Here is a 25,669-nt window from a genome sequence, read left to right as displayed (position 1 = left end):
AACAGAGTTGATAATCCATGATTGAATAAGATGATTGCATCGTTCCCAGGCACTACGATTCAAATCATCCTCATCAGGAACTTCCATAGAAGCATCAACAAACTTCAATTTGTTCTTCGCGCCAAAAGCTCGAATCATGGAACGGCTCCATGCGAGGTAGTTGGATCCATCCAAGAGCGGTGTAACGATAACGGAATTCGGTCCTTCACTTGGATGTACATAGAAAACGGATTCAGTATCAGTTTGATTATTGTTACGAGGCATGGCGAAGAACAGAGTAACAAGACGAGACGAGATGAAGAAGAAACGAGTTGATTCAAGTACGAATCAGCAAGAATTCAAGAAGAAAAACGAAGAATCTGAAGAAAATCAAGGAAGATTCATGAAGAATCCATGGCGGATCGAAGAAGATGATGAAGAAAGTTGTTGTAACTAACTTTGTAACAAACTTTCTTCATGGATATGAGAGAGCATGAAAGGCTCTGATACCATGTTATGGAAATGTGAAAAACTGAAATTCATTTCTCTTGAATGTAATAACAGAGTACAAGAAGTATTTATAGGAATACAAAGCTTCTATGTACATGCTAAAGTAACTTGCTTATCAAGTTATTATTAACTTCACTATTATTACTTGCAATGCAAGCTATGTCTCTAGCTATATTACTATCATCTTCCTTATTCTCTAACAGAACCAAACTAAGTAGCCGATATATCAGCTACACCATGGATTAGTATGCATGCATGCGTATGTGCGTTTGATTTGTAATCACAAAAATAACCACAATCACCACAAATCAATTCAACAATAAAAAATTTATGATGAATTTCCTTCTTTGAATGATTGTTCAGGTGTGTGAATGTGTGTCATCACCATTTGTTCCAACAAAATCATCATATTTCACTTTGTATCCACATAGAACGAACCGGGTCAGTCAATATCAATCACAAACCTTTTAGTGTGTGTGATGTCTACTCGAGTGTCATGAACTCGTGACACTTGATGGCGCGAGACATGCCTTCTAGTGTCGGATGTTTTTATTTGGTCAAATAATTATTATTAAATATTCTCATTTTTTTATTTAATTTGTTTTGATATCTCTGCATATTGTATTCTAATCTTTTATTTAATTTGTTTTGATATCTCTGCATATTGTATTCTAATCATTTTGATAATAATCTATAATTTTAAATATTATACTATCCTCTACTCCTTAAGAAAAAATTATGTTCCCAACTTTTTGTCCTTACTATATATTCATCATTGAAAGTGAGAGACCTCACAACTGTTCTGGGCACAGTGTCATATTCCACATAGTGACGCGCTTATGAATAAACAATTCTATTTGCTACATTAAAATGTGTGAAATGAAATTATGTGGAAGGAGATGTGTAGCTTCTTTCTGATGTGGACAACAAAATAAATATAAACAAAGGTAACAATGGGTATAATGTCTCATAAGTCCTAGCTCAACTGGTAAAAATGCCGAAATTGTTAGGCCGGACGTCATGACCGAGGTTCGAACCCCGGTACCTCCACTTTGTGTGTGTGAGTTTATGATGGCTCTGTCATCTCGTCTATCTACCAAAAAAAAACAATGGGTATAATAATATGACCGTGTTACATGATTGGGAATTCATGATTTGTTACAACTTCTAATATAACTAAACCATGGGTGGGAATTCATGAAAAAATTAAGTTAATTACAACTTCTAATGACATTTGTTACATGATTTTAATTGTTTTTAACCTTCCGGTTTATATGAACGAGACTCTAGTAATTTGTAGTTCGATAAATAGGTAAGTAAAATTTTGTCAAAAATTGTTTCTACAAGAAATCGGATCTTCCAAACAATTCGTCATTAACCACTTGATTTCAATCATTCATTATAAGATTTTAATTCTCTTTTATTGAATTAGTTAATTAGAAAATTAATTAGGAGTTAATTAGTCAATTATTTGGTGCAAATATACATTATAAATACGATAATTATGCGCGTAATTATATTTTATAAATTAAAATTATTTCTTATGAGAATTTACCAAATGAATAATTGGTATGGTCTCTTTCTCTCTTATGAGTATGATCTATGAGACCGTCCTACGATAAACGAAATGAATATATATTTTTCAATTATTTTTTTTATAGATAAATAAAATGGCAAAACCATCATAAACTTACACATAAGTGGAGGTGTCGAGGTTTAACCCCGATCACAATGTTCTACCTAACAACTTCGGCATTTTTTCTATTGAATTAAGAGTTATGAGACTCATTTTCAATTTTCTTGTTATATGGATTTATAAAAATATTCAACGCGGTAAGCCACTTGAACTTCTGAGAAGCAGCCAAGTTGACTACTAAGTCAATGCATGCTATCCTTTTACAAAGAAATAGATAAACATTGCATACTTATTTAATTCAAAGGCCAATCTCATTCTCTTACAAAACGTGAAAAAGAAAACGAAGAGCTTAATTTGTGTGTTTTTGTTACTTTTCATTTTGTTACTTGAAGTGATGTATTGTGAAGGGTGTTGGAAGCAAGAGAGAGAAGCACTTATTGCTCTGAATTCCCATTTGGGAAATGCTATGTCTTGGCCAGCCAACATTTATACTGATTGTTGTGAATGGGAAGAAGTTGAATGCAACACCACCACTGGAAGAGTCACCAAACTCACACTTCAATCTCTTATTGGACCTTGGCAGCTTAATTACTCGGACTTTGCAATCTTCAAAGATTTGAAGACTCTCGACCTGTCAAGTTCTGGAATATCCAGTTGTACAAGAGCTGATCCAGGTTATTTTTCTCATACAAATTATATATTTTGATCATTAATTTTTTCAATTACTAGTTGCATGTTAGAATCACGGTGAGATAATGCAAAATTGGTTGTAAGTGTTGGACTTTGGAGCTTCAATAAAATCAAGGTGTCTCTTTGATTTTGTTAAACTCACCATCCAAACATACACTAAGCCACAGGGTTATTAGTACTTCAAACTAAGTTAAATACTGATTGTTTAATTCTCATTATTAATTATATCAATTACTAATTGCATGTTTAGATTTAGGGTCATGCAACCTAAAAAGAGCAACTTTGCATTGGAAAACATAATATTTCAACTTTCAAGAAGTTGAGTGCACGGTTTTTAATATGTATGTTTCCATAATGAGTTCCTTAACATGTGCCCTTGAGGGTACAAGTTAGCATTTGCCTAAGATTTACTACTGTCAAAATCACGACGAGCCACTGAGATTTTGGCAAAAGCTATTCTAGAGTTTCAACAAAATCATGCATGGCTTTGTGATTTTGTCAAACTCATCGTCAATTAAAATAACTAAGCCTATAATTAAAATAAGTCTATGTTTGGTTCCACTGTGTAATAGAAATATTAGGGAACTAATTTCTCCAATTTTTTCGTCTACTCCCCTCCCCCCAAAAGCTCTCCCCTTTAAACTCGCAAACAAAGAACAGAGTTGGTTAGAATTTGTTAGTAGGTACTTTTATATCAATCAATATGAATTTTAAGGAATTTATTTCTAGCAAACTCTCAAGTCTATTTTTTGTACCAGATGAATCTTCATCTCTTTAATCATGTGATTACTAACACGTGGATTCTTCATTTTCACTTCCCAATGCATTCTCACTGTGCTTTAACAAAGCTAGAAATTGGAGCTTCTCATCCAACTCAAGTTCACCATGTGATTTTTGAAAAATCCAAACATCTCCTGAGTAGAAGTGAATCTATTTTGGCATAGTACCAAGTAGTAACCATCAATTTTATTTACAATTACATATAATGCAGGGTTGAAAAATCTGGAAGTCATAAACTTTGGCGATAATGAAAGTTTGGACAATGCTACCAACATTCTTTCTTGTTTGGAAGGACTTTCATCTCTCAAGTCTCTATCATTCTCTGGAAACTTATTCGATACAACTTCATCCCACAGTGAGACCAAATATAATTTTCTTTCTTAATGGCAAACAAATTTTTTTATATGCTTCAGCAAATGAATCATCTAGTTCTGATGTATATTTGTACTATAGTTTTTCAGACAGTTTTGGAGACACTTTCATCAAAGTTGCTGCATCTTGAGGTCCTTGACATTGGTTACAACAATTTGACTAACGAAGTCCTGCCATCGCTCAGGGGATTCAGATCTTTGAAGGAACTGTATTTGCCTAGCATTGGATTAGACTCGGATCTTCACATTCAAGGTACGCTATAAAGTGCTAATTAATACTTTCATTTTATTAAGATAATTAACTATCCTAAGTAAAGTAGATAGTTCAATTCGTAAGACGAGACTTTTGTTCCTCAGCAACATCACTTTTGTTCCTCCAAGAACATACTTCACTATGATCCAAATTTATAACATTAACTAGATATATGTTGCATAAGGTAGAAATCGTCTTTATGACTCCAAATTTGCAAAGACGAGGCTATGATCCCCTAAGCATTCTTTTTTTTGGTTTCTCGTACATAGAGTACCCCCTCCTGTCTCATTTATAATTAAAATGTCACTTTTTAGATTCATTGAATAACTAATGTATCTGGTCAGTAATACAGACTAGATTGTCACGACCCAAAAACAATCATTGTGACCGGCGCACGAACTAGATCATTCTAGCCGGCAAGCCTATTAAACAAACTTGACAACTAAATAAATAAATAAAAATTCACTGAAATTTCGACAGAGTTTCCTCTGTATTTTCAACATTTCCAAGATGTAAATCCTGTTTTAAAAACCTGTTCTATCAGCCAGAATCTCCAAATAACGTTTTTATTTTCATACTACTTGTACAACTCAAAATAAAACATCATAACATCCAAATAGCTGCAGATACATCAATACTAACTATATTCTCCAATCCTATTTCAGCCTCAATGATATTGATTCAAAATTCGATTTGAAATCATAAAAGAAAACACTTCGAAGGAAAAATTAAACTAAAGGCATCAACACCATAATAATTCCAAAAGTTCTTACTTGATCTAGAACATCATCAGCAACACTAAGACAATCATTCAAAGAAATAAGATAAATCAACTGACTCATAATATATCATATCAAAGTTAAGTCCTAATTTTGATTATCATCCCTTAGTCTCTAATCCTTCTCACTATTTAAATATCCTTAGTCACAAATCATATCCACGCTATTTGATCACATCAAATCTCTAAACTTAAATCTTAATAAGAAATTTTACATGGCCTTATGCATATAGATTCCATCTTATCGAGAAATTAACATAAATTTAATACGCTATTCCTCATTTCCAACTATTGGTAAAATGCCCCTGAAATATTTCTTCGTAGCTAACTCATTCTAAACATAATTTTTATGTTAATATGCATATGCTAAGTTAGTATTCATGTTGGAGGGTCCTTAGAATTTTTCCTTGGTTCCATAATTTTATTTTTGTTCTCTTTCAAATATTATTCGAATAACTCTTGACTTAAAATTTCATATCATTAATTATACATTTCATTCGTTACTATGAGCCGTACCTCATAGGCTACATTAACTCTCGTTGTAGCAAACGGATTACTATGACCCGTACGCCATAGGCTACATTATCTCTCGTTGTAGCAAACGGATTACTATGACCCGTACGTCATAGGCTACATTATCTCTCGTTGTAGCAACGGATTACTATGACCCGTACGTCATAGGCTACATTATCTCTCGTTGTAGCAAACGGATTACTATGACCCGTACGTCATAGGCTACATTATCTCTCGTTGTAGCAAACGGATTTTTCTTATTTTCTTTCTTTCTTTTTCTATGAGCATGATACTCATTTCAATTTTTCTTATCATTTCCATTTTTCTGTGACTTTCTATAATTCACTGTGAACATATTACTCATAGATTGCATTTCAAATTTTCTTTCAAATCATTTCTATAATTTTTATACATCAATTGTCTTGATAGAATTTCCCTCCAACATTTATACTAGCATAAACATACTTATTAACATAAAAGAGATTTTTGGATACACTAATAAGGATACCTAATTCAGAAATAATCATTCTACTATCTCACATTTATTTTGTTTCAAATGTACCATTCATATGACATAATAGTCATGCTATAATTATGCCAACTTATTCTAATAATTCATAGATATTCCATCAATCACCATCTTAATCCAATTCCAAACAAGTTCTTAAATTATCTATACACATATCATATAACTTTATATGTTCTTTTTATTACTAATCATCCATATACTTCTTTAAATCCATGAACTATCAATGTCAATACACAAGTAACGATATCATTACTAATAAACTCTAATAAATCATCTAATCTACCCATTAATACTCACATAGGACATTATACACATTTCGGCTACAAATTCGATAAAATGAGTATTAAAATTCTTAACCAAGCTAAAGCCATTTATTTCCATAAAAGCTTCATTTACACTATCAAAGAATTGTGTCAAAGCTATAAAATCTAACAAATTTACTTTCCAGAGTTCTAGCCGAAATTGTGCAGACATACACTAAAACTTATTAAATTATCCTTCCTCCAATTTCAACACCACCATAAACATATTTAACATCATAAGAGCTATTTTTAGAGTATACTAGCAAGGGGAATTAACCTAATGTTATATCATCGCTAATTATGTCCTAATGTATCAAAATCATATATTATCATTCTAAAGGCATAATTAAAATACCCAAAGGGAAGTTTTACTAACTAAAGGAACTCACAATCTTGTGGAGATTCCTCTAGAACACTTTGTGGCAAAATCTCCAACTCCAAGCCACTAGCTAAATTCCTTCTTCCTCCAATTACTCCAATGCTTTAAAACATCATGGGTAACTCAAGAACCTTACTTCCAAATGATTTCAATGAAGTTAGAGTACAAATTGATGATTTGGAAATTTAGAAAGGAAGGGGCGGTTGGCTTCTAAAATGGAGGGAGAATGAGTTTTTTTTATGCTTAACACTCACAATAACACTACTAAGAACAGTTGGGCATGGCTATTGTAGTGATTCTTGAGGATTTGAATGGTTTGGAGAAGATGAAGAAATATGGTGTTGTGTGTGAAAGGAAAAGAAATTGTGTTGGATATTAGAGAGAAAAAGACATAGAATTGTGTAGAAAGTGGTAGTGTTTTTCCACTCAAATATCTCTAAATGGTGAGATTACCATTTTAACCTTGATTCAAAAAAAAAATCTCATGGGATATTACATAGATAATCCCAAGACCAGAAGAAACTTCGTTGAATCGCTAGAAAGAAAGCATGATAGTTTAGGAGGGGTTTGATTCTTAAAAGTCGGATAGAGGTACGACTAAGTTATAATGGCAAATTAATCTTCTTGAAGCATTTATTGAATTCCTTTGTAGATTCAACTCTGGTCATAATTCTATCCCTATGGAGTAAAGAAAATGAATTTTCCCCAAGTAAAACATGAAAACTAACATAACTACTAGCTATTAGCTTCTGTTTTTAATTTTATTGCAGGAATGTTGGTTGCTACACACCTAACACGATATATTAATTGAACGTGCAGGACTATGCGCCACATTGAAGAATATTGAGATCCTTGACATCTCCTACAACAACTTCAACGACTCTGATATTGCATCTGCTCTTAGTGGCCTTTCTTCTCTCAAGAGTTTAAATTTACAAGGGAGCAAACTTACTCCAAGATCAATTCATAGTATGTGTTTCTTTACATTTTAAATATAAACCTTTTGAAAAACATGTGTAACTCTAATCATTTACGTTTATATATTTCAAGATATATCAAAATTGAGGACTTTGGAGATCCTTGCCTTGGCCGGGAACAATTTGAACTTATGGCCTCTAGGTTGGTTATTATCATTTGGTCATTTATGGTCTTAAGTTCATGATTGTTAATGAGTACGATTAATTACACACGTTCTCAATTTTATCAGAGAATCATGGATTTGCGTGGCCGGCAAGTTTACAAGATCTTGTATTGAGGGCAAACAGTTTAAGTAACAATATTATTCCATCCCTAAATAGTCTTCCACATCTCAAATCACTTGACTTAAGTGTCAACAACTTGAAAGGATCACTTGATATTAGTGGTAAGTATTGATATGTAGATTAAATTTCAAACTTATTGCAAAAATATATATTACATTTCAAACACATCTTTTGCTTGATATGCTGTCCTTGCATGTGATCATCATGGCAATATCATTTGAAAATCATATATAATATTCCTGCATCAATTGTAGATAGAATTAGACAAACCAAAGATAACTATTGAAAGGAGAATTTTTTCTTTTCAAACAGATATAAGTGCAAATTTTTTATACCATTTTTTTACTCCGTTCTTGGAAGGAGAATTTTAATACTTCTGATTTATGCATTGAAGTTATTATTAATCAGTCTGTTATTTACGTCTTGCAGGATTGTCGACTTTAACTAGCTTAAAGATTCTCGATTTTAGTGATAACAAATTAGTTGATTTCGTTGTTCGTGAAGGTATTTAAGCATTTAGTTTTAAATATTGTATTGTTACAGCTCCATTAATATTAGGAAAAACCCAACTCGCACATTTGATATCTAGGACTCTTAATAAGAGTTTATAAAGAGGAGGCACTCCTCACATTACAAACCGGCTTTTCAATAATGAGTTAGACCTAAATTTCAACATAATATCAAAGCCTATTATCGATTAAGCCACTACCCACCATTTAATTACACGCACCAAGCCCAATTACTCTTCGAATTTAATGTGTATCGGCAGCCAATTGCACTTTTTACCAAATAAAAATAGTTGCATGCATTCAACTTACATTTAGAAGGGCACTCCATAAATAAGGTATACTGTAATCACAATAATACCCAAAATGTGTTCTAATTTTTAACGATATCAAGTTGAGACATATATGATTAAAACAAAATGTCGAGTTCTTAGTCAAACAAACTTACCATTTTCAGGGTCAAAAAATCTAAGCAGATTGGATATTCTTGCGTTAGATTTGAATATGATAAATGGAAGCAATCTGCAAGAGTCGTTACAGGCTTTCCCATCTATTAGGAATCTTACTTTGAGACAAAACCAATTTAAAGGAACAATTCTCGCTGGAGGTAATAATGCATCCTATCTTGTCTAATTTATGTGATTAATTATTATGTACTAACAACGCAAATTAGCGTTACACATTCATCCAATTAAACAACTCTAATGCTACTTTAGTATATTAATTTCTGAAACATCTAAAATAAATATCGATATTGTAATATGTGATTGGATGCATGAGCGAATGAATTTTATACAAATGGTTCAAACAAATTAAATCACTACTTTATCATTTGCAATTCTATTTCCTTTTAGTTACTATATCCATGTCCCTTTTTGCGTGTAGGTTTTCGTGGCTTAAGGAACTTGGAATACTTGGCATTGGACCACAGTTCTAATTTACAAAATGAGTTTTTCAAAAGTATTGGGGACTTGCCTTCTTTGAAAGTTTTGTCTGTGCTAGAATGTGGGATAAACGGTACCCTTCCAATTGGAGGTAATTGTTTTTATCTTTTCAGTTATTAGAACAAATTTTACAGTACGCATCAAAACCAATTTTTTTTTTCCTTTTTGATTATTTGAAATGTATTTCCAAATAAACTGAAATTTTTGTCAACATTTCATTTTTCAGATTGGTAGAAGCTTAAGAAGTTGGAAGAGTTAGATCTATCCTACAATGAATTTGTCGGGCAACTCCCCTCATCTTTTGTCAACATGACTTCCCTTCGGACTTTGACACTTACTAATAATCACTTTATTGGTAATATTGGTCCTAACCTTGCAAGTTTTACTTCACTTGAATATCTAAATTTTGAAGGAAACCAATTCGAATTCCCTATTTCATTCACAATATTTTCTAATCATTCAAACCTTAAGTTCATCTATGGCAATGGGAACAAAGTCATCCTTGACTCACACTTAACTATGAAAACATGGATTCCCAAATTTCAATTGCAAGTGCTCCAATTGTCTTCAATAACTCATGCCAAGTCCATTCCACTTCCAAACTTTCTTCTTTATCAATACAATTTGACTTATGTGGATTTCACAAATTGTAAATTAAGAGGAGAGTTCCCAAATTGGTTATTAGAAAACAACACAAAACTGGAAATGTTTATTGTTCAAAATTGTTCCTTTCTGGGAGATTTCCATCTCCCATCTCGTCCTCATCTCAACATGGTAAGAGTTGATGTTTCTAACAATGCAATAACGGGTCAAATGTTGAGCAATAATATTAGTTCAATTTTTCCAAATTTGGTTCATTTGAACATGTCTAGAAATGCAATCCATGGATCAATTCCTTATGAGCTAAGTCACTTAAGCTCTTTAAATGCATTGGATATGTCTGATAATCAATTGTCTGGAGAAATACCACATAACATATCTGGAGATGGGAGTCAACTCTCATTCTTGAGATTCTCTAACAATAATCTCCATGGATCTATACCTCTTATGTTGTCGGTGTTCAGTCCTTTGCGGTCCTTGTTGTTGGATGGTAATAGTTGATAGATGATTGGCAAGTGCACCAATAACTATGGAAGTAGTAAAAATATCGTTCCCACGAGGACTGTTTTTAACTTCAATTATTCAATTTCGTTATAAAAGTAGGATGTATAAAAGTTTATTTTGTTTTGCCACTAGGCAGTAGATTTGGTTTGATTTTAAGAAATCAAATAAAAAAAGTAAAGATTTGATTAAGAAAATAGGAGAGAGATGAGATCAGGTCTTCGAATCCTCTATGTTTCCCCTAATTGGTTACTGCACCTATTATTACTAATGATTCTCTAGTTTCACGATAGTTAACAAATTAGCCCTAATCAATCCCTTGAGTTAGGACCCTCTTTTTAAACTACAGCCCCTAATTCCTTAGGTGGTCTAATAATCATCAAAGGTTTAAGCACGTTAACCTAATATCACTAACAAACGATTATCCATTCCTAGACTAACCATGTTTATTAGAACAATTCAATTTAGGTCTAAGTCGAAAGCTATGGTCAGTAGTCATTCGATCTCACAAAATCATGTTTATATTTGATCAGGATATAAAAAGCAGTAAGAACAATTGAATTGAATGAAAACTAGAATATCGTTAATAAGTAATAGAGTTTCACAGCAACATATGATCAATTAGGGTTACATAGGTTCATCTCCGACCTAATCTCTAAGAGATTTAGCTACTCATAATTGAGTTTACAAATAGCATAATCAATGAAAGAATTAAAACATACATAAACTGGGTTAGAGATGATGAAATCCTCTCCGCTGCAGCCTTCTGGGTGTTAAAATCGCACTTTCGTTCTCCAAAATCGTAACCCTTGTTCTTCAGATTGAGTGCAGTATTTATAGAAGTCATGGGCCTGACCCGTCAAAATCGCGCCGCGCCATGTATATAGGCGTGCCGCGATTTCCCTCAAACAGGGAGGATGTAATTTTGCTTCAAAAATCGCAGCACGGCTTGAAATTGGCGTGGCGCGATTTCCTTCGAACAGACTTCAATATTTAAGCTTTTTGCACTCCAGAACAGTATAAATTGCATGAGAACTCTATCAAAATGTCACAATAAGTCCCTAATATTACGTAATGACAGAATGTCATCACAACCCCAAACTTAAACCATTCCTTGTCCTCAAGGAATTTGCTTGCAACAGTGACAAATGACAGTAAAATAACAGTTACCTGACAAAACGATAGTACCCAAAAGTTCATTCTCCTTCTAGCTAAAGATGAGCTAGTTTGACTTGTTCGCATCCACCAATTCACAACTCCACGCATCAAATTGAAACAGGGTTCTACCAGTCGACATGCAGGTCTACATATTACCATACGCTTGAAAAGTTTCTAAATATCAATCCAAGTCAATATCATTACACACTTTTGAGGTCTTTAGGGTTATAACGGGGCTTAGGTGAAAGGTGGGATATATTTGGATAAGTAGGCTACAAAAAATTTGAGTTAGGCATTCCTACGGAAGTTAAAGCACAAAATTCATTCCTTCATTCATTCACCTTGTGGAAATACAATCAATGCAAAGGTACTAGAGAACATTTTTAACATTTAGGGACACTCGAGTTTGAAGTTACTTGGATTTTAGATGTTTTGTCCCTTTTTCATCATTCAATTTTTTTTTTTAATACACCATTTTTGTGTGTATTTTGCATGACAATTTCATATTTCTTTCATTTTTGTTCTCTTATTCTCTAGTACCCCTACCCCAAACTTAGTTGGTTGCAAATTCCAATAGCAACCCCAAACTTAATCTTTAGCAACATTCTACAATGCCTTAACTCAGAAATTCATTAAGGGACAAGTCCTAAAAGTCTCTAGGCTTGTAATGTAGTTTGTCACCGAACAAAAAGTTCTAATCCTACCGGCTCACAATTGGTTAAGAAAGGATAAATTCAATTAATATCAGGGTAGGCTTCAAAAAGGCTCACAGGACCAAGCACTTTTGCCTCAGTGTGTAATTGACAAAGACCAATCAATAATAGAGAAACAATGCAAGTTCTAGAAATGTAGTTGCATGGAAAACTAATCTAAATATAAGTAAATTGAAAAACAAGATTTGGCAATGAACCTTATGGCTGAGATTTCTGGGAGTATGTGACTACCTAGCAACGTCGTACACTTCGCCTTTGAATCAAGTCACCCCTCCTTTAGAACTTTTTGGAATATCGTTTCATCAAACAACTGTTACTAAACTGGAATAGGTCACATGAAACAAAACAAATTCATTAATAATAAACAAGTGCAGGAGCAATTACAATAGGGAAATAAGTTCAATGGACTTTGACATTAAAAAGAAAATAAAAAAAAAATACATCAAAAGAAAAATAACTGAAAATAAAATACAAAGCAGAAAATGCTAATCCATCAGTAGATCAGCCCATGTCCTGATCATCATCCGAGTGTCCAGCCCCCAGTGTCCTCAATCCTTCAAAGATGCCATCCCCTTGATTTTGCTCGGTGGTATTGAAATCATCAGTGATTTCCCTCCTCATGCGCAGCCCATACTCTTCTTGATGTGTAAAATATTTCTCCATGCGCTCACGGGAGCCTCCAAACCTCTCATAAGACCCACTAATCGGACCCATATGCAATTGAGCCTCCGCAGCAAACGCAGCTGAGAACCTAGGACGGTTCACCCACAGCTGGTCCGAAGTCTCATTCATCCAATTAGCTTGCACATGCATGAATTCCTCAAGCTTTGGGTGAAGAGGAGCATAACCTCCTTGGCTACTACTCCCTCCTTGCTCCATTTGTTGTTGCCTCGCTGCCTCCCTCTCTCTCTCCTTCATATAGCCTTCATATTTCTTGACAAACCCATCCATGACCGAGTCGGTGATCGGCTTCATATTGCTTGTGTTGAGATCACTATCATAAGCCGGCACCAACTGTTGCTCACACAACCAATTAATTAAGCTTCCATGTCCCAATTGTGTGGTGTTCCCGGTTGCTAGATCATGAAGACTATTGGCCAAGAGGCGGCCAATATCTATAGGGTGCCCCTTGATGATGGCATAGGCAGCAAGCACCCTCTTGAGAGGAATTTCAGAAGTGTAAGATGCACTCTCAAGAGTCTGGACCACATATGATACCCACGCCTTGGGTACCGGCAGCATCTCCGCATAAGTAAGCATCCGGGACTTTTTCCAAGTCGACCCAGGCCTACACATGGTGGTGATGATCTCATCAAAGGTATCCTCCGTAATAGCAAATCTCTCCCTCCTCAATTTTTCAACCCAACACTCCTCCGGTGCTTGAACATTCAGCCATGCGTTGAGAGCATCCGGGCTGAAATCAATGTACTTTCCTCGAACAAAAGATTGAAAGGGTGTATCGGACACCCTTGCATTTGCAAAGAATTCGACGATCACCGTCTTATTGTTTGCCTCGTCGATCATCTCATTCAATCTCGTCCACCCCCTCCTTCTTAATTCAGACTCAAAGAAAGGATATTTCACTAGTTTTGTGAAATCAAACTTCCTTTCCCCTATAACTTCGAAACTCTTCATGGATTGATGGAACTCTTGAGCTTGGTCATTGATGAAATGGATGGCGTTTTCGGGTGGTTCGGATGCGGCACGAGGACGTTTGGATTTGCTTGTGGATGGCTTGGGGTTGGTGGCTTTCTTTGAGCGGGTGTTTCTTTGGTTGGAGGCCATTTGTGGTTTGGGAAGATGGTGAATGGAAAGTTTTGTGAAGTTTGGGAAAGTTTTGAATGATTGTGGTTTGATGGTGGTTTGGATTTATGAATTTGTGATTGGAATGTTGGTTTGATGATGGTTAGGAAGTGAATATTGAGATGAAGATGAAGAGAATTCGTGAATGGAAGTTTAGGGAAGTTTTGGTAGAGAAAGGTAGGAAGAATGGAATGAAAATGATGATGAACAGTGAAGGATTTTATAGGCCTGTTTGGGCAAAATCGCGGCACGCCAAAATGCAAGGCGCGGCGCGATTTTGGGTTGTAACGGCTAGAAACGGCTAGTTTTGCAGCGGTTGGTAGGTGGTGGGTTTATAACGGCTAGTTTTTGCAACGGTTGGGAAGCTTTGAAGCAAAATCGCGCTGCGGCCAAATACAAGGCGCGACGCGATTTTATTAAAACAGGGGGTTAGGCTATCTGCTCTTGAAAATCGCGCTGCGGCCATATATAGGCGCGGCACGATTTTGGTCAAACAGGGAGCATTCTTTGCTTCCTCAGGCCAAACATTTTGTTTTCTTGAAAAATGCCTGAGTTCCTTGAATTTTTGAAAAACTTTTGAGGAGAGAATCATGCAAGGCATCAGTACCTTGCATGATTTTCTTGGCAAGAGGTATCTTTGAACAAATTTTTAAAACTTTCCTGCCTTGTATTAAAAGAAAAGAAAAATATTTTTGTGTTTTTATTTTTTAAAGCAATAAAATCATACCTGAAAAATAAATAGTGGGTTGCCTCCCACTCAGCGCTTCTTTACCGTCACTAGCTTGACTGATAACTATCCCTAAGGATCATTTGATGTGGCTCCCTCTTCATTGTTTGGGAGTCCTCCTTTACGGTACCGTTTCAGCTTTTGTTCCTTACCCTTGAAAGTTCCTTGTGCACCAGACTTCCTTAGGCCCACAGCTTCATCAACAGGCTTGTTTCTTGCCAACCCTTCGTCACAGTACCTCCTAATTCTTTCTAAAGTATCAGAGAGAGTTGAAAGCATACACCATTGAAAAGCAGCCGGCCCGTTACGCATCCCATAGGGAATCCTCTTATAAGCCAATTTACCACCTGGACCAGTGGTAGTAGTCTTTATTTCATTGTTACCAGTCGTCAATCCCCCATACTTGTTGTCACGGATGTCTCCTGATGATTGTTGTTTCATCTGTTCTTTGCTTACTTCCAGTTGCTTAACGCCCTCTATCATTCCAACATCTTCAATCACTTCTTGTCTATCTATAGATTCCACACTTTCCACCTCCTTAGATTGAATAGGTTGAGATTCAAGGGTTTTATCTTCGACTGTTTCTTCCACAACGTCAATCCGGTAACACTTGGGATTCTCATCTTGGTGCTTCATTGCCTCAAAGATATTGAAGACTACCTGCTCCTTATGAAACCTCAACATTAGCTCTCCACGTTCAACATCAATCAAAGCACGACCAGTTGCAAGGAAAGGTCTTCCTAGGATGAGTGGCATGTCTTCATCTTCAGCCATGTCTAGGACAACAAAATCTGCTGGAAATACCAAGTCATTAACCTTGACTAGCACATCTTCAAGTACACCGAAAGGATAAGAGATTGACCGATCAGCTAAAGTAATGGTCATTCTTGTTGGTTTTGGTTCCCCACACTTAAGCTTCTTCATCATTGAAAGAGGCATCAGATTTATACTTGCTCCCAAGTCACATAAAGCTCTTCAAATGTCTACCGGTCCAATGGAACAAGGGATAGTGAAAGCACCAGGATCCTTCAACTTAGGTGGCAGCTTCTTTTGAAGAATAGCACTACAATTTTCAGAAAGTGCTATGTTCTCATCATCCTTAGGCTTCCTTCGTTTAGTCAACAAGTCTTTCATGAACTTAGCATATAACGGCATTTGATCAAGAGCTTCGCCGAAAGGAATATTCACCTGAAGTTGTGAGAAAAGTTGCATGAACTTCTTGAATTGGCCTTCATCCTTTTCTTTCTTCTTTGAAAGGTGAGGGTATGGAAGCTTCACATATGATGGAATAACCTGTGGTTTGTCTCCATCTTTCAAAATTTGACTCTTCGACTTCCTCAAGATTGAATCTTCATCAATTAACTTCTCACTTTTTTCTCCCTCTATTTTTTTCTTCCTTTCGTTTTCAACTACTCCATGATCATTTTCTTTTTCAACTCCACCCTCATCATTTTTTTCAACTACATCATCCTCCTCTACCTCAACTACATCATCAACCTTCTTTGGAGCTTTTGGAACTAAAGGTGTCAAAACCTTTTTGCTCCTCAATTCAATAGCATTACAAGACTCATTCTTAGGGTTATCTTTAGTGTTACCTGAGAATCCGCCTTTACTTTGTTCAGCCAATTGCTTAGCTAATTGCCCCAGTTGAGTTTCAAGCAGCTTCCTAGAAGCTTCATTGTTCTTTCTTTCAGCTTCTTGACTCTTCTTCATCTCTTCAAAGTTGCCTTGAGTCATCTTCATGAAGTTCATCATAGTTTCCTCAAGAGCTGATGGCTTCCTTTGTTGTTGTTGAGGAGGAGTGAGCATCTGAGAGTTCAAAGCATTGTTATTTGAGTAGCTTAGATTGGGATGCTTGTTGATGCCTGAATTGTAGTATTGATTCTGCCTTTGATAACCTCCCATGAAGTTAGCTTCTTCATTTGACCCTTCTGGAACACATTCACCGTTGGGATGTTCTTCACCACATAAGTCACACTTGATTGCAGCTACTTGTTGTTGTTTATGGGCCAAAGTGAAGCCTTGAAACTCCTTAGTTAGAGCTTCGATTTGTTTGTTCATAGCTGCTTGGTTCGCAAGGATAGCAGTTTGTTCACTCACCCCAAACACTCCTCTTTCTTTCTTCTTAGCTTCAGCACGATACTCATTTCCAGCCATGTTTTCTATCAAAGCTTGGACTTCATGATCAGTTTTGCTCTTGAGACTACCTCCCGCGGAAGCATCTAAGAACATTCGAGTGTTTGGTGTTACCCCCTCAGTGAAGATTTGGAGGTATTGCTTCTCGGTGAATTCATGATTAGGGCATCTCTTGAGAAGCAAATTGAATCACTCCCAAGCATCATACAATAATTCACCTTCTCCTTGCTTGAAGTTAGAGATCTCCATCTTCTTGTCCCAATACTTAGACATAGGGAAGTATTTCTCCAAGAACTTCAGCTCTAACTCTTCCCATGTTTGGACAGTCCCGTTTGGAATTGTTAGCAACCAATCTTTTGCTCTTCCCGTCAAGGTGAAAGGAAATAGCCTTAGCTTCTTTTGTGCTTCAGTCACGGTGGCTGGTTGCACACAAAACTCGCAGGTTTCAGCAAAACGGCTCAAGTGTTCATGAGGACTCATAGCTTCAGTCCCATCGAATTGCTTGTCCCTCAAACCGTTGAGGACAGTTGTCTTGATGTCGAAAGCTACAGGGTTAGCTGGTTGAAAAGTGTGGGTCAGTTGACCGCGATGAGTGGCTAACCCGTAGTCTCCTAGCTTAGGTCTCGGTGGTACAACTCCTTCTCCTTCCATAGTTGCAGATTTAGGAGAAGATATTGTTTCAGATTCACTTGAGAGTTGCTCCGGTACTTGTTCTCGAACACCAGGTGGAACGGATTGAGCTAACCTTTGCGATCGGACAGCTTTCCGAAGTGCTCTAGCAGTCCTTTCAATTTCCGGATCGTACTCTAAGTCGTCCGAGCTCTGTTTACCTCGCATAAACAGCAAAATACCTTAGTAGCACTGCACAACGCAAAGTAATCAAGTGAATATGAAAACAGAAAAATAAAAAATTAAAAACAGAAAAATTAAATTGCAAAAACCCTAAATTATAACGTAATTGCCTTGTTGAAATAATTCAACAGTCCCCGGCAACGGCGCCAAAAACTTGATAGATGTTTGGCAAGTGCACCAATAACTATCGAAGTAGTAAAAATATCGTTCCCACGAGGACTGTTTTTAACTTCAATTATTCAATTTCGTTATAAAAGTAGGATGTATAAAAGTTTATTTTGTTTTGCCACTAGGCAGTAGATTTGGTTTGATTTTAAGAAATCAAATAAAAAAAGTAAAGATTTGATTAAGAAAATAGGAGAGAGATGAGATCAGGTCTTCGAATCCTCTATGTTTCCCCTAATTGGTTACTGCACCTATTATTACTAATGATTCTCTAGTTTCACGATAGTTAACAAATTAGCCCTAATCAATCCCTTGAGTTAGGACCCTCTTTTTAAACTACAGCCCCTAATTCCTTAGGTGGTCTAATAATCATCAAAGGTTTAAGCACGTTAACCTAATATCACTAACAAACGATTATCCATTCCTAGACTAACCATGTTTATTAGAACAATTCAATTTAGGTCTAAGTCGAAAGCTATGGTCAGTAGTCATTCGATCTCACAAAATCATGTTTATATTTGATCAGGATATAAAAAGCAGTAAGAACAATTGAATTGAATGAAAACTAGAATATCGTTAATAAGTAATAGAGTTTCACAGCAACATATGATCAATTAGGGTTACATAGGTTCATCTCCGACCTAATCTCTAAGAGATTTAGCTACTCATAATTGAGTTTACAAATAGCATAATCAATGAAAGAATTAAAACATACATAAACTGGGTTAGAGATGATGAAATCCTCTCCGCTGCAGCCTTCTGGGTGTTAAAATCGCACTTTCGTTCTCCAAAATCGTAACCCTTGTTCTTCAGATTGAGTGCAGTATTTATAGAAGTCATGGGCCTGACCCGTCAAAATCGCGCCGCGCCATGTATATAGGCGTGCCGCGATTTCCCTCAAACAGGGAGGATGTAATTTTGCTTCAAAAATCGCAGCACGGCTTGAAATTGGCGTGGCGCGATTTCCTTCGAACAGACTTCAATATTTAAGCTTTTTGCACTCCAGAACAGTATAAATTGCATGAGAACTCTATCAAAATGTCACAATAAGTCCCTAATATTACGTAATGACAGAATGTCATCAATAGTCTTTCCGGTAGCATACCAAGTAACTTTTTCAACTCATCCAACATCAAAAATTTGGACATAAGTAATAATAAAATCACTGGAAAAATTCCAAGCCACATAAAAAATAGTATAGGATTGATTGAGCTTTCAATGTCGAATAATTATTTTGAAGGATCTATTCCATCAGAGATGACAGAACTTGAAATGCTTACTTATCTAGATCTTTCACAGAACAATTTGGTAGGTTGTGTTCCTTCTTTTGTAAACTCTTCTGCCACCTTTATCCATTTGAGCAACAACAATTTCAGTTGTTTGTCGAAAAACATGTTCGGAGAAAGGTCTTCCCTAGTTACACTAGACCTCAGCAACAATGAAATAACAAATGGAATTCATGATCTAATGCACGACCTCAGTTATACTAGATTGAACATTCTGGTTTTGAAAGGTAATTACTTTTCCGGAAATATACCAAAGCAATTATGTCACCTTACAGATTTAAATATACTTGACCTATCTTATAACAATTTTGTTGGGGAAATACCTAGTTGTTTGGGTAAAATGCCTTTTGAGAATAAGGATCCAGATGCATCAAGGGATCAATTCAATGGTGTCATTCATAGTAGATGGACTTATTATAATCGATTTGGGAATGAAAAAGCGAATTTTACTTCAAAGAAAAGATCAGAAACTTATGCAACAAGTATCTTGATTTATATGTCTGGAATTGACTTATCTCATAATAAACTGAATGGCAGTATTCCATATGAGCTTGGAAACTTGACAAGAATAAAATCATTGAACTTGTGCATCAACGATTTCACTGGGAAAATTCCAGCTACATTCTCCAATTTGGTACAAGTTGAGAGTTTAGATCTTTCTTTCAACATGTTGAGTGGCCAAATTCCTCCTCAGCTAAGTGGATTGACCTCCCTTGAAGTATTCAGTGTGGCACACAACAATTTATCTGGTGCAACACCTGAAAGGAAAGGGCAGTTTATTACATTTGATGAAAGCAGCTACGAGGGTAATCAATTTCTTTGTGGACCTCCACTGCCAAAAAGTTGCAGTCCAGGCGGACAAACACCAGCTACATTACCAGATGGCTTGAACAAGGATGGAGATGATGATAGTTGGGTGGACATGTATGTTTTTCGTGTGAGCTTTGTTGTGGCATACACATCAATACTGTTGGTAATTCCAACAGTTCTGTACATCAATCCTTATTGGAGGCAAGCATGGTTTTACTATATAGGATTGGTGTGTATGAATTGCTACTACTTCATCGTGGACAACTTGTACAAGTTTTTTTAATTGTGGAAATGTATTATATGTGAGGTTGTATGCCTTGGGTTTCTGTTTTGTTTGTGGTATGTGTAATATGGAATTTTACATCCAAATATTGTATTTAAAATAATTTTGTTTTTGTGTGCAAACTATGACCTATTATTGTTTTTAGATGCTTCGTGAAAAATGAATAGTGGTAATGCTTCATTAGAGGAATGTTTTGAAAAAGAGTATATGACTAATAATAATCTGAAACTTACATTGTAACAACATCTACATTATGTACCCAAAAAAACTACACTACAGTTTTGGTGGGTATCAGCTTAAGTAAATTTATTCATGAAATAAACTACTACTAATCTGGATTCCAATTATGGGATGGATGAAGAATGAAGAATCCAATTATAGGATGACAATGGTTGTGTACTATATTCAAGTCATTTCATATAGCACAAACAAAACATTGAAAGCAGTGGTGGATAGGATTGATCCTCCATGTAAACTGTCACCATGTACATTAATGATCCTCTTGCAAATGAGAATTTAGTAGGTGATTCAGGATCAACCAATTTTCAAATAGATATGATATAGTAGATATTGACAACATTGGAGTCTCGCACGAGTCCTCTGTCACCACATATTTATCTTTAAAGTCTAAATATACCCATCCTATGTCGTCAATATGTGGTGAAAGATTGAAAAGATTAAACTACAGAAAGCTTGATGTACTCTGTACTATACATGTTTTTACATAACTACAGTCTTGATTAAATTGAAATGAAAAGGTAATTTGCGTGCAGCACTACAGAAATGAGACAGTACTAAGGTAGTACTTTCCTTAAGAAGGGTCCTGAAATTGACAAAGCTTTTAAATGGGGACATGAAATGTAATTTTCTTTCTCTCCTCTAATTAGTATTAATCTTTATTTGCCGTTACATCAACTCTTCATTGTGGAACTTCATGGTTGAAGTTGAATAAGGCTTCCCTTTAGCGTGTTAGTAAGATTACATGTGCCAATATAACTTGAGACCCATTGATTGCTACACTACAGGGCTGGTAGAAGACTACCTCGACTCATCTTTGATTTCTATCAATAATAAAGTTACATGTTCCTGTTTTCTTATTTCGGTTTCGAAATTAATTTGATTTGGTTTTATGGTAATTCTCACATATAGTTCTAATTCTAAGATCAATATCAGTACAATATTCTACACTATTATAGCAATCATTCCAAAATATAGCACACAAAATAATTGAGAAACGATCAGATATTCAAAATATTTTCCACAAAAGATTAACAAAATAATTGATTGAGTAGTCTCCCAAACACATCAACACTGCTCTAAATCTGTGACGGCTACTGTTCTAAATCATTCATTTCTCCACTTTAATGGTTCTTATAAATTGCTTGAGACCACATGTCAAAGCAGATGTTGAGATCAATATGATGCTTTCAGTATGCTGAGACCCTATAATATTTAATCAAAAAGTGTAACTCCATAATAAAAGGAAAACAAAAATTACTATGAATGAAAACTCTTATGTCTAGTGAAAATTCTTAGTTACTTACCTCTTTCACCCCTATTTTGAGGACTTTTTCCTCCAAATCAAATAGAGGGACTCAAAAAAGCAATAGTTCCTTGCCTGCTTAGCCACTAGTCTTGCAATAGTTCCTAAAGGCAATGTTAAGAAACTCAAAAGAGCATCAACAAAATCCTTTCCTGCCTCAGCATACACAACTTTGTTCCTTTCTCTGTCCACCATAACTCTTAGCCGAATATGGTTAACTTGTTCAATGGATCAAGTATAATTATCTGCCATTGTAACAAATATTGGCAATTCACCTAGAGAAGTAATAACAATGCAACTTTGTTTTGTTTTTTTCAATAACAATACAAGTACAACTATGCTGAAACTTGCTTATAAAACGTTTGCTTTTAAAGAGATCTAAATTGGTTCAGATGTCAGACCAAGAAATACCATGATCAGAAGTCGAAGTTTTTACGTGGCCTATTCTGGTATAACATTAAGCCATTAAAGTTGCCTTCATCAGTGTCACATTAAGCAATAACTTTGGTTAAAGTCTTTACCCATGGAAGTTATAAGTAACTGATAAGAAATATGTTAAGACTTGGGAAATGGACATCCACCAAAATATTCATAACAATTAAAGCTAGTATTTTGAAAAGATAAAATGACACTTATCTTTACAAACATAATGACCCTCGGTTCTTAGCCACTTGCAGCAAGTTAGCGTTGACCTACTGAAACACGAAGCCTGCCACTGCCAGCCTAACCAAGCATTCCATAACCCGATAACACAAAAATAGAAAAAAATAAGTAGAAAACAATAACATAAAAATATAATAAGGAGAAAACATGAGAATATGGATATGCGATTTATTAATATATTTAATAGAAATCATATCCAAAGTACACTGAAAAGAGGTGACTAATGTTAGCCATCACAATTAGAAATAAAGAATGCAAAGCATTGAACTAGGAAAGTAAATAATTTCAGGACATGTCAAATCTGGTAAAACAGAAACTACCTAAACAGCTCTCTTCTGCAACTCCGAATTGCATCCGATTGGCTTTGGCTAACTTCCTATCTGCCTTTGCATACTTCTCTTTTATCTTCCTAAGTCTACGACCACCTCTTTTCTTCTTTTTAGGCTCAGCATCAGGCACCGGAAGTGGTTTGGGTCGCTTAGCAGGAGAAGGCTCTTGCCACTTTTCAATTTTAGTGCGGATCTCATCTTTAAGAGTTGTTCCAGTTTTCCCCGATGGGTCCCCATGTATTAAGTCTACTCGTGCAGCAAGGGTAGATTTTGCAGCTAAGAGTCTGTAAGCTCGCATCCTTAGAGGTGGAGGTGTAGTCTGAATAAGTTGAGTTTGCTCTAGGTAACAATCATGGAATCGAGATGTTGCAGAAGAGAAGCCAGCAGGGTTTATTTGTTTGGATCCGAGAAGTTGAACATTGCAGGCAGGCATGTTTGCAAGAGAAGATAAGCCACCAGCTGTTACAATGAGTTTAGCTCCTACTACACTGCCAACAACAGCAGAAAGATTAGGGGAAACGTAACTCATTCTACTTTCTACCAAATCAACAATCTTATTCTTCAGTGAATCAAGAGCAATAGCGTGATCGCAAGCATCGATTATCTTGTTAAGTACTTCGTTTGGAAGTAGCTTCCCCGATGTAGTTGAAGATGTAAGTGATACAACCATTATAATGGATGAAGGTAAGAGCCCTTGTAAATCAAAGAGAGATGGATCAGTTTGATTTCCTATCTTCTTAACGACACGAGCACAATCGACAGGATGATGTACTATCGACTCAAGTTCTGGAAATTTCAAGCAATATTTGCTGCGAATAAAATTGTGTACGAGAACAATTTCATAATCAATTTCAGCTGACAAAAGATTGCACTCCATGATTAATTTGTATCCTTCTCCGACGACATCTGAATCGGCTTCCACGGCTTTCTGTAGTTTTAGTAGGATATCAGTATATCGCTGACGGTTTCTGTACAACTTGAACAAATCATCATCATTAGAGTTTAGGTCACCAACAAAATCAAAATCCGCATCATCATCGAGTTCAAGTGAGTTGAGGTCGGTAAAGAAGGTGTAATCGGGTGTAGCCATGAGTAGAGGAGAGTAGAACCGATGGAATCAAAAGGAAGAAAAAATGAGTGAAAAGGGTGTGTAAATTATACCACTATATTCTTTTTGAAAGGTTTATTTGATTTACTAGTCCTTTTTATACCACTATATTGGCCTTTTTTTTTATTAGTTTGTTGCGTTTTTCTTTGAACCAATCACTTATAAATTATAATTCCAATTTTGTCCTTTTTATTATTTAACTTTTTCACTCCACTTATTCTATTTTCTATTAATATTTCCAACAATCTGAAAGCAAATTTGGTTCGTCCATGCCCTCGTTACATTGGATGGTTGTATGAGAGTTCAAAATTTGGCTTGAATATTTGGCGAACAAAATTTGACTCGTGGTTGGATGCACACTTGGGAAACAATTGTGATTTTATGCATTTCGGTCGAAAAATAAATCGAGGTTTAGCCAGATGGTTCCGGAACTTTGAAAATCATCTATATATGTATTTTTACAGAGGTGTCTGCAAAAAACCAGACCAAAATTCGATTTCTAGGTCGATATTTTGGTTTCTTGAGTTTTTGCCTCGTTAACAGTTCATATTTAATCCGTCCGATTGTCGGAAAATTCTAATTTGTTGTAGGAAATTTTTTTTTATGTCCTAAACATGCCTGCAAAAAATCGTGAAAAAATTCAACATCTAGATCACTTTTCCTAACTACAATTGGGGGTAAACCCGTATTTTCCTTGTGTTTCTGGCAACTTCTTTTCTGGGAAAATCAATTTCTATTTTTCTTTTATCAAATGTCGGCCTTTTTATAAGCATTTACTTGATGTTATTAGGGTTTGATTTATAGATGAATTGTCGAAGTCTTTTACTTCACGAGAATGCCTATTATTTTGTTAATGCCATTATTTTGTCGATGAAATATGATTATGAATTTTGATGGGAAAGAGTTGGAGCAACACATTTTGGAAGGAAAAAAATATTTAACCTCAACGATGAAGGTTTGAACATATATCATAACTTAGTCTCTAAGCTACATTACTACTATATAATAAAGGGTTAATTATTTCCTTCAAAAAAAAAAGGGGTTAATTATTGAAATTGACCCTGTAATATATGTGAAGTCTAAAAAATGACCCTTAAAAATAAAAAGCACATGTTCTAACCCTATAATTTGATATTCTTATTATTTTTTACCCTGCATTATAGTTGAAGTCCAAAAAAACTACTATTATTTCAAAGATGTTTCGATTTACTATTATTTTTCAACCAAAACATGCAAAATTGCAAATTTGTTCCAAGTAAGCGTCATGGGTCAAATTCTGTTCTTTAATTTTGAAGCCATGGTTAGAACATCATAAGAACCTTCACTATGAAATTTTAGAGATTTTAAACGAGATACAAATTAATTATGAATGGTTTGAGAAATTCATAATTATGGTGAATAAAAATTCATAATAAATTTGACCCTAGTCGGAAAAATATAATTTTATTGTGTAAAGATATGTTTTAACATACTAAAGATGCCTGGAAAAAAAAATCATGAAAAAATTCAATCTCTATAACTTTTTTGGACCACGTGTATATTATAGAGTAAAAACTAAGA

At 35.3% G+C, this 25,669-nt stretch overlaps 3 protein-coding genes and 1 non-coding gene across 5 annotated transcripts in view; 3 read left to right on the top strand and 1 right to left on the bottom strand.

Moving 5' to 3' along the window:
* Positions 1-2,446: 2,446 nt before the first annotated feature.
* LOC146907863 (cuscuta receptor 1-like) overlaps positions 2,447-25,669 on the top strand; it is a 39,638-nt gene continuing 16,415 nt past the window's right edge. Inside the window, exons 1-10 of one of the 2 annotated variants that reach the window (XM_085725140.1) lie at positions 2,447-2,799; positions 3,807-3,950; positions 4,049-4,219; positions 7,540-7,689; positions 7,771-7,839; positions 7,928-8,083; positions 8,412-8,486; positions 8,946-9,095; positions 9,374-9,523; positions 9,659-9,911. In XM_085725140.1, coding sequence (XP_085581266.1) covers positions 2,520-2,799; positions 3,807-3,950; positions 4,049-4,219; positions 7,540-7,689; positions 7,771-7,839; positions 7,928-8,083; positions 8,412-8,486; positions 8,946-9,095; positions 9,374-9,523; positions 9,659-9,666 — 1,353 coding nt within the window. In that variant the 5' untranslated portion in view covers positions 2,447-2,519 and the 3' untranslated portion in view covers positions 9,667-9,911. Of the gene's footprint in view, positions 2,800-3,806; positions 3,951-4,048; positions 4,220-7,539; positions 7,690-7,770; positions 7,840-7,927; positions 8,084-8,411; positions 8,487-8,945; positions 9,096-9,373; positions 9,524-9,658; positions 9,912-25,669 lie in introns of those variants that run through there. The other variant, XM_085725139.1, reaches the window with a different exon arrangement.
* LOC146907867 (cuscuta receptor 1-like) lies at positions 9,742-20,667 on the top strand. The gene is made up of 2 exons (XM_085724915.1): positions 9,742-10,206; positions 19,162-20,667. The coding sequence occupies exons 1-2, from the start codon at positions 9,742-9,744 to the stop codon at positions 20,464-20,466; spliced, it is 1,770 nt and encodes a 589-aa protein (XP_085581041.1). The 3' UTR covers positions 20,467-20,667.
* On the top strand, positions 17,222-17,328 carry LOC146907868 (small nucleolar RNA R71). The gene has a single exon (XR_015020971.1). It is a non-coding gene; the product is annotated as a small nucleolar RNA R71 (small nucleolar RNA).
* Positions 22,331-24,195, bottom strand: LOC146907866 (U4/U6 small nuclear ribonucleoprotein Prp31 homolog). The gene is made up of 2 exons (XM_085725149.1): positions 22,993-24,195; positions 22,331-22,732 (listed from the first exon to the last, which is right to left on the bottom strand). The coding sequence occupies exons 1-2, from the start codon at positions 24,089-24,091 to the stop codon at positions 22,614-22,616; spliced, it is 1,218 nt and encodes a 405-aa protein (XP_085581275.1). The 5' UTR covers positions 24,092-24,195; the 3' UTR covers positions 22,331-22,613.

The sequence above is a fragment of the Medicago sativa genome, chromosome 7, assembly GCF_051527215.1.
Source record: "Medicago sativa cultivar Bolivia chromosome 7, Bolivia_mono, whole genome shotgun sequence".
Lineage (NCBI taxonomy): Eukaryota > Viridiplantae > Streptophyta > Magnoliopsida > Fabales > Fabaceae > Medicago > Medicago sativa.
Note: the sequence above shows the minus strand (reverse complement) of the source record. Positions and strands in the feature narration are given on the sequence as shown.

Coding starts and splice junctions, on each gene's coding strand:
- LOC146907867 (XM_085724915.1), top strand. CDS start 9,742: ATGACTTCCCTTCGGACTTTGACACTTACTAATAATCACTTTATTGGT. Junction 10,207..19,161: donor CTCGTCCTCATCTCAACATG/GTAAGAGTTGAT, acceptor ACGTAATGACAG/AATGTCATCAATAGTCTTTC.
- LOC146907866 (XM_085725149.1), bottom strand. CDS start 24,091: ATGGCTACACCCGATTACACCTTCTTTACCGACCTCAACTCACTTGAA. Junction 22,733..22,992: donor TGCAGAAGAGAGCTGTTTAG/GTAGTTTCTGTT, acceptor ATGCTTGGTTAG/GCTGGCAGTGGCAGGCTTCG.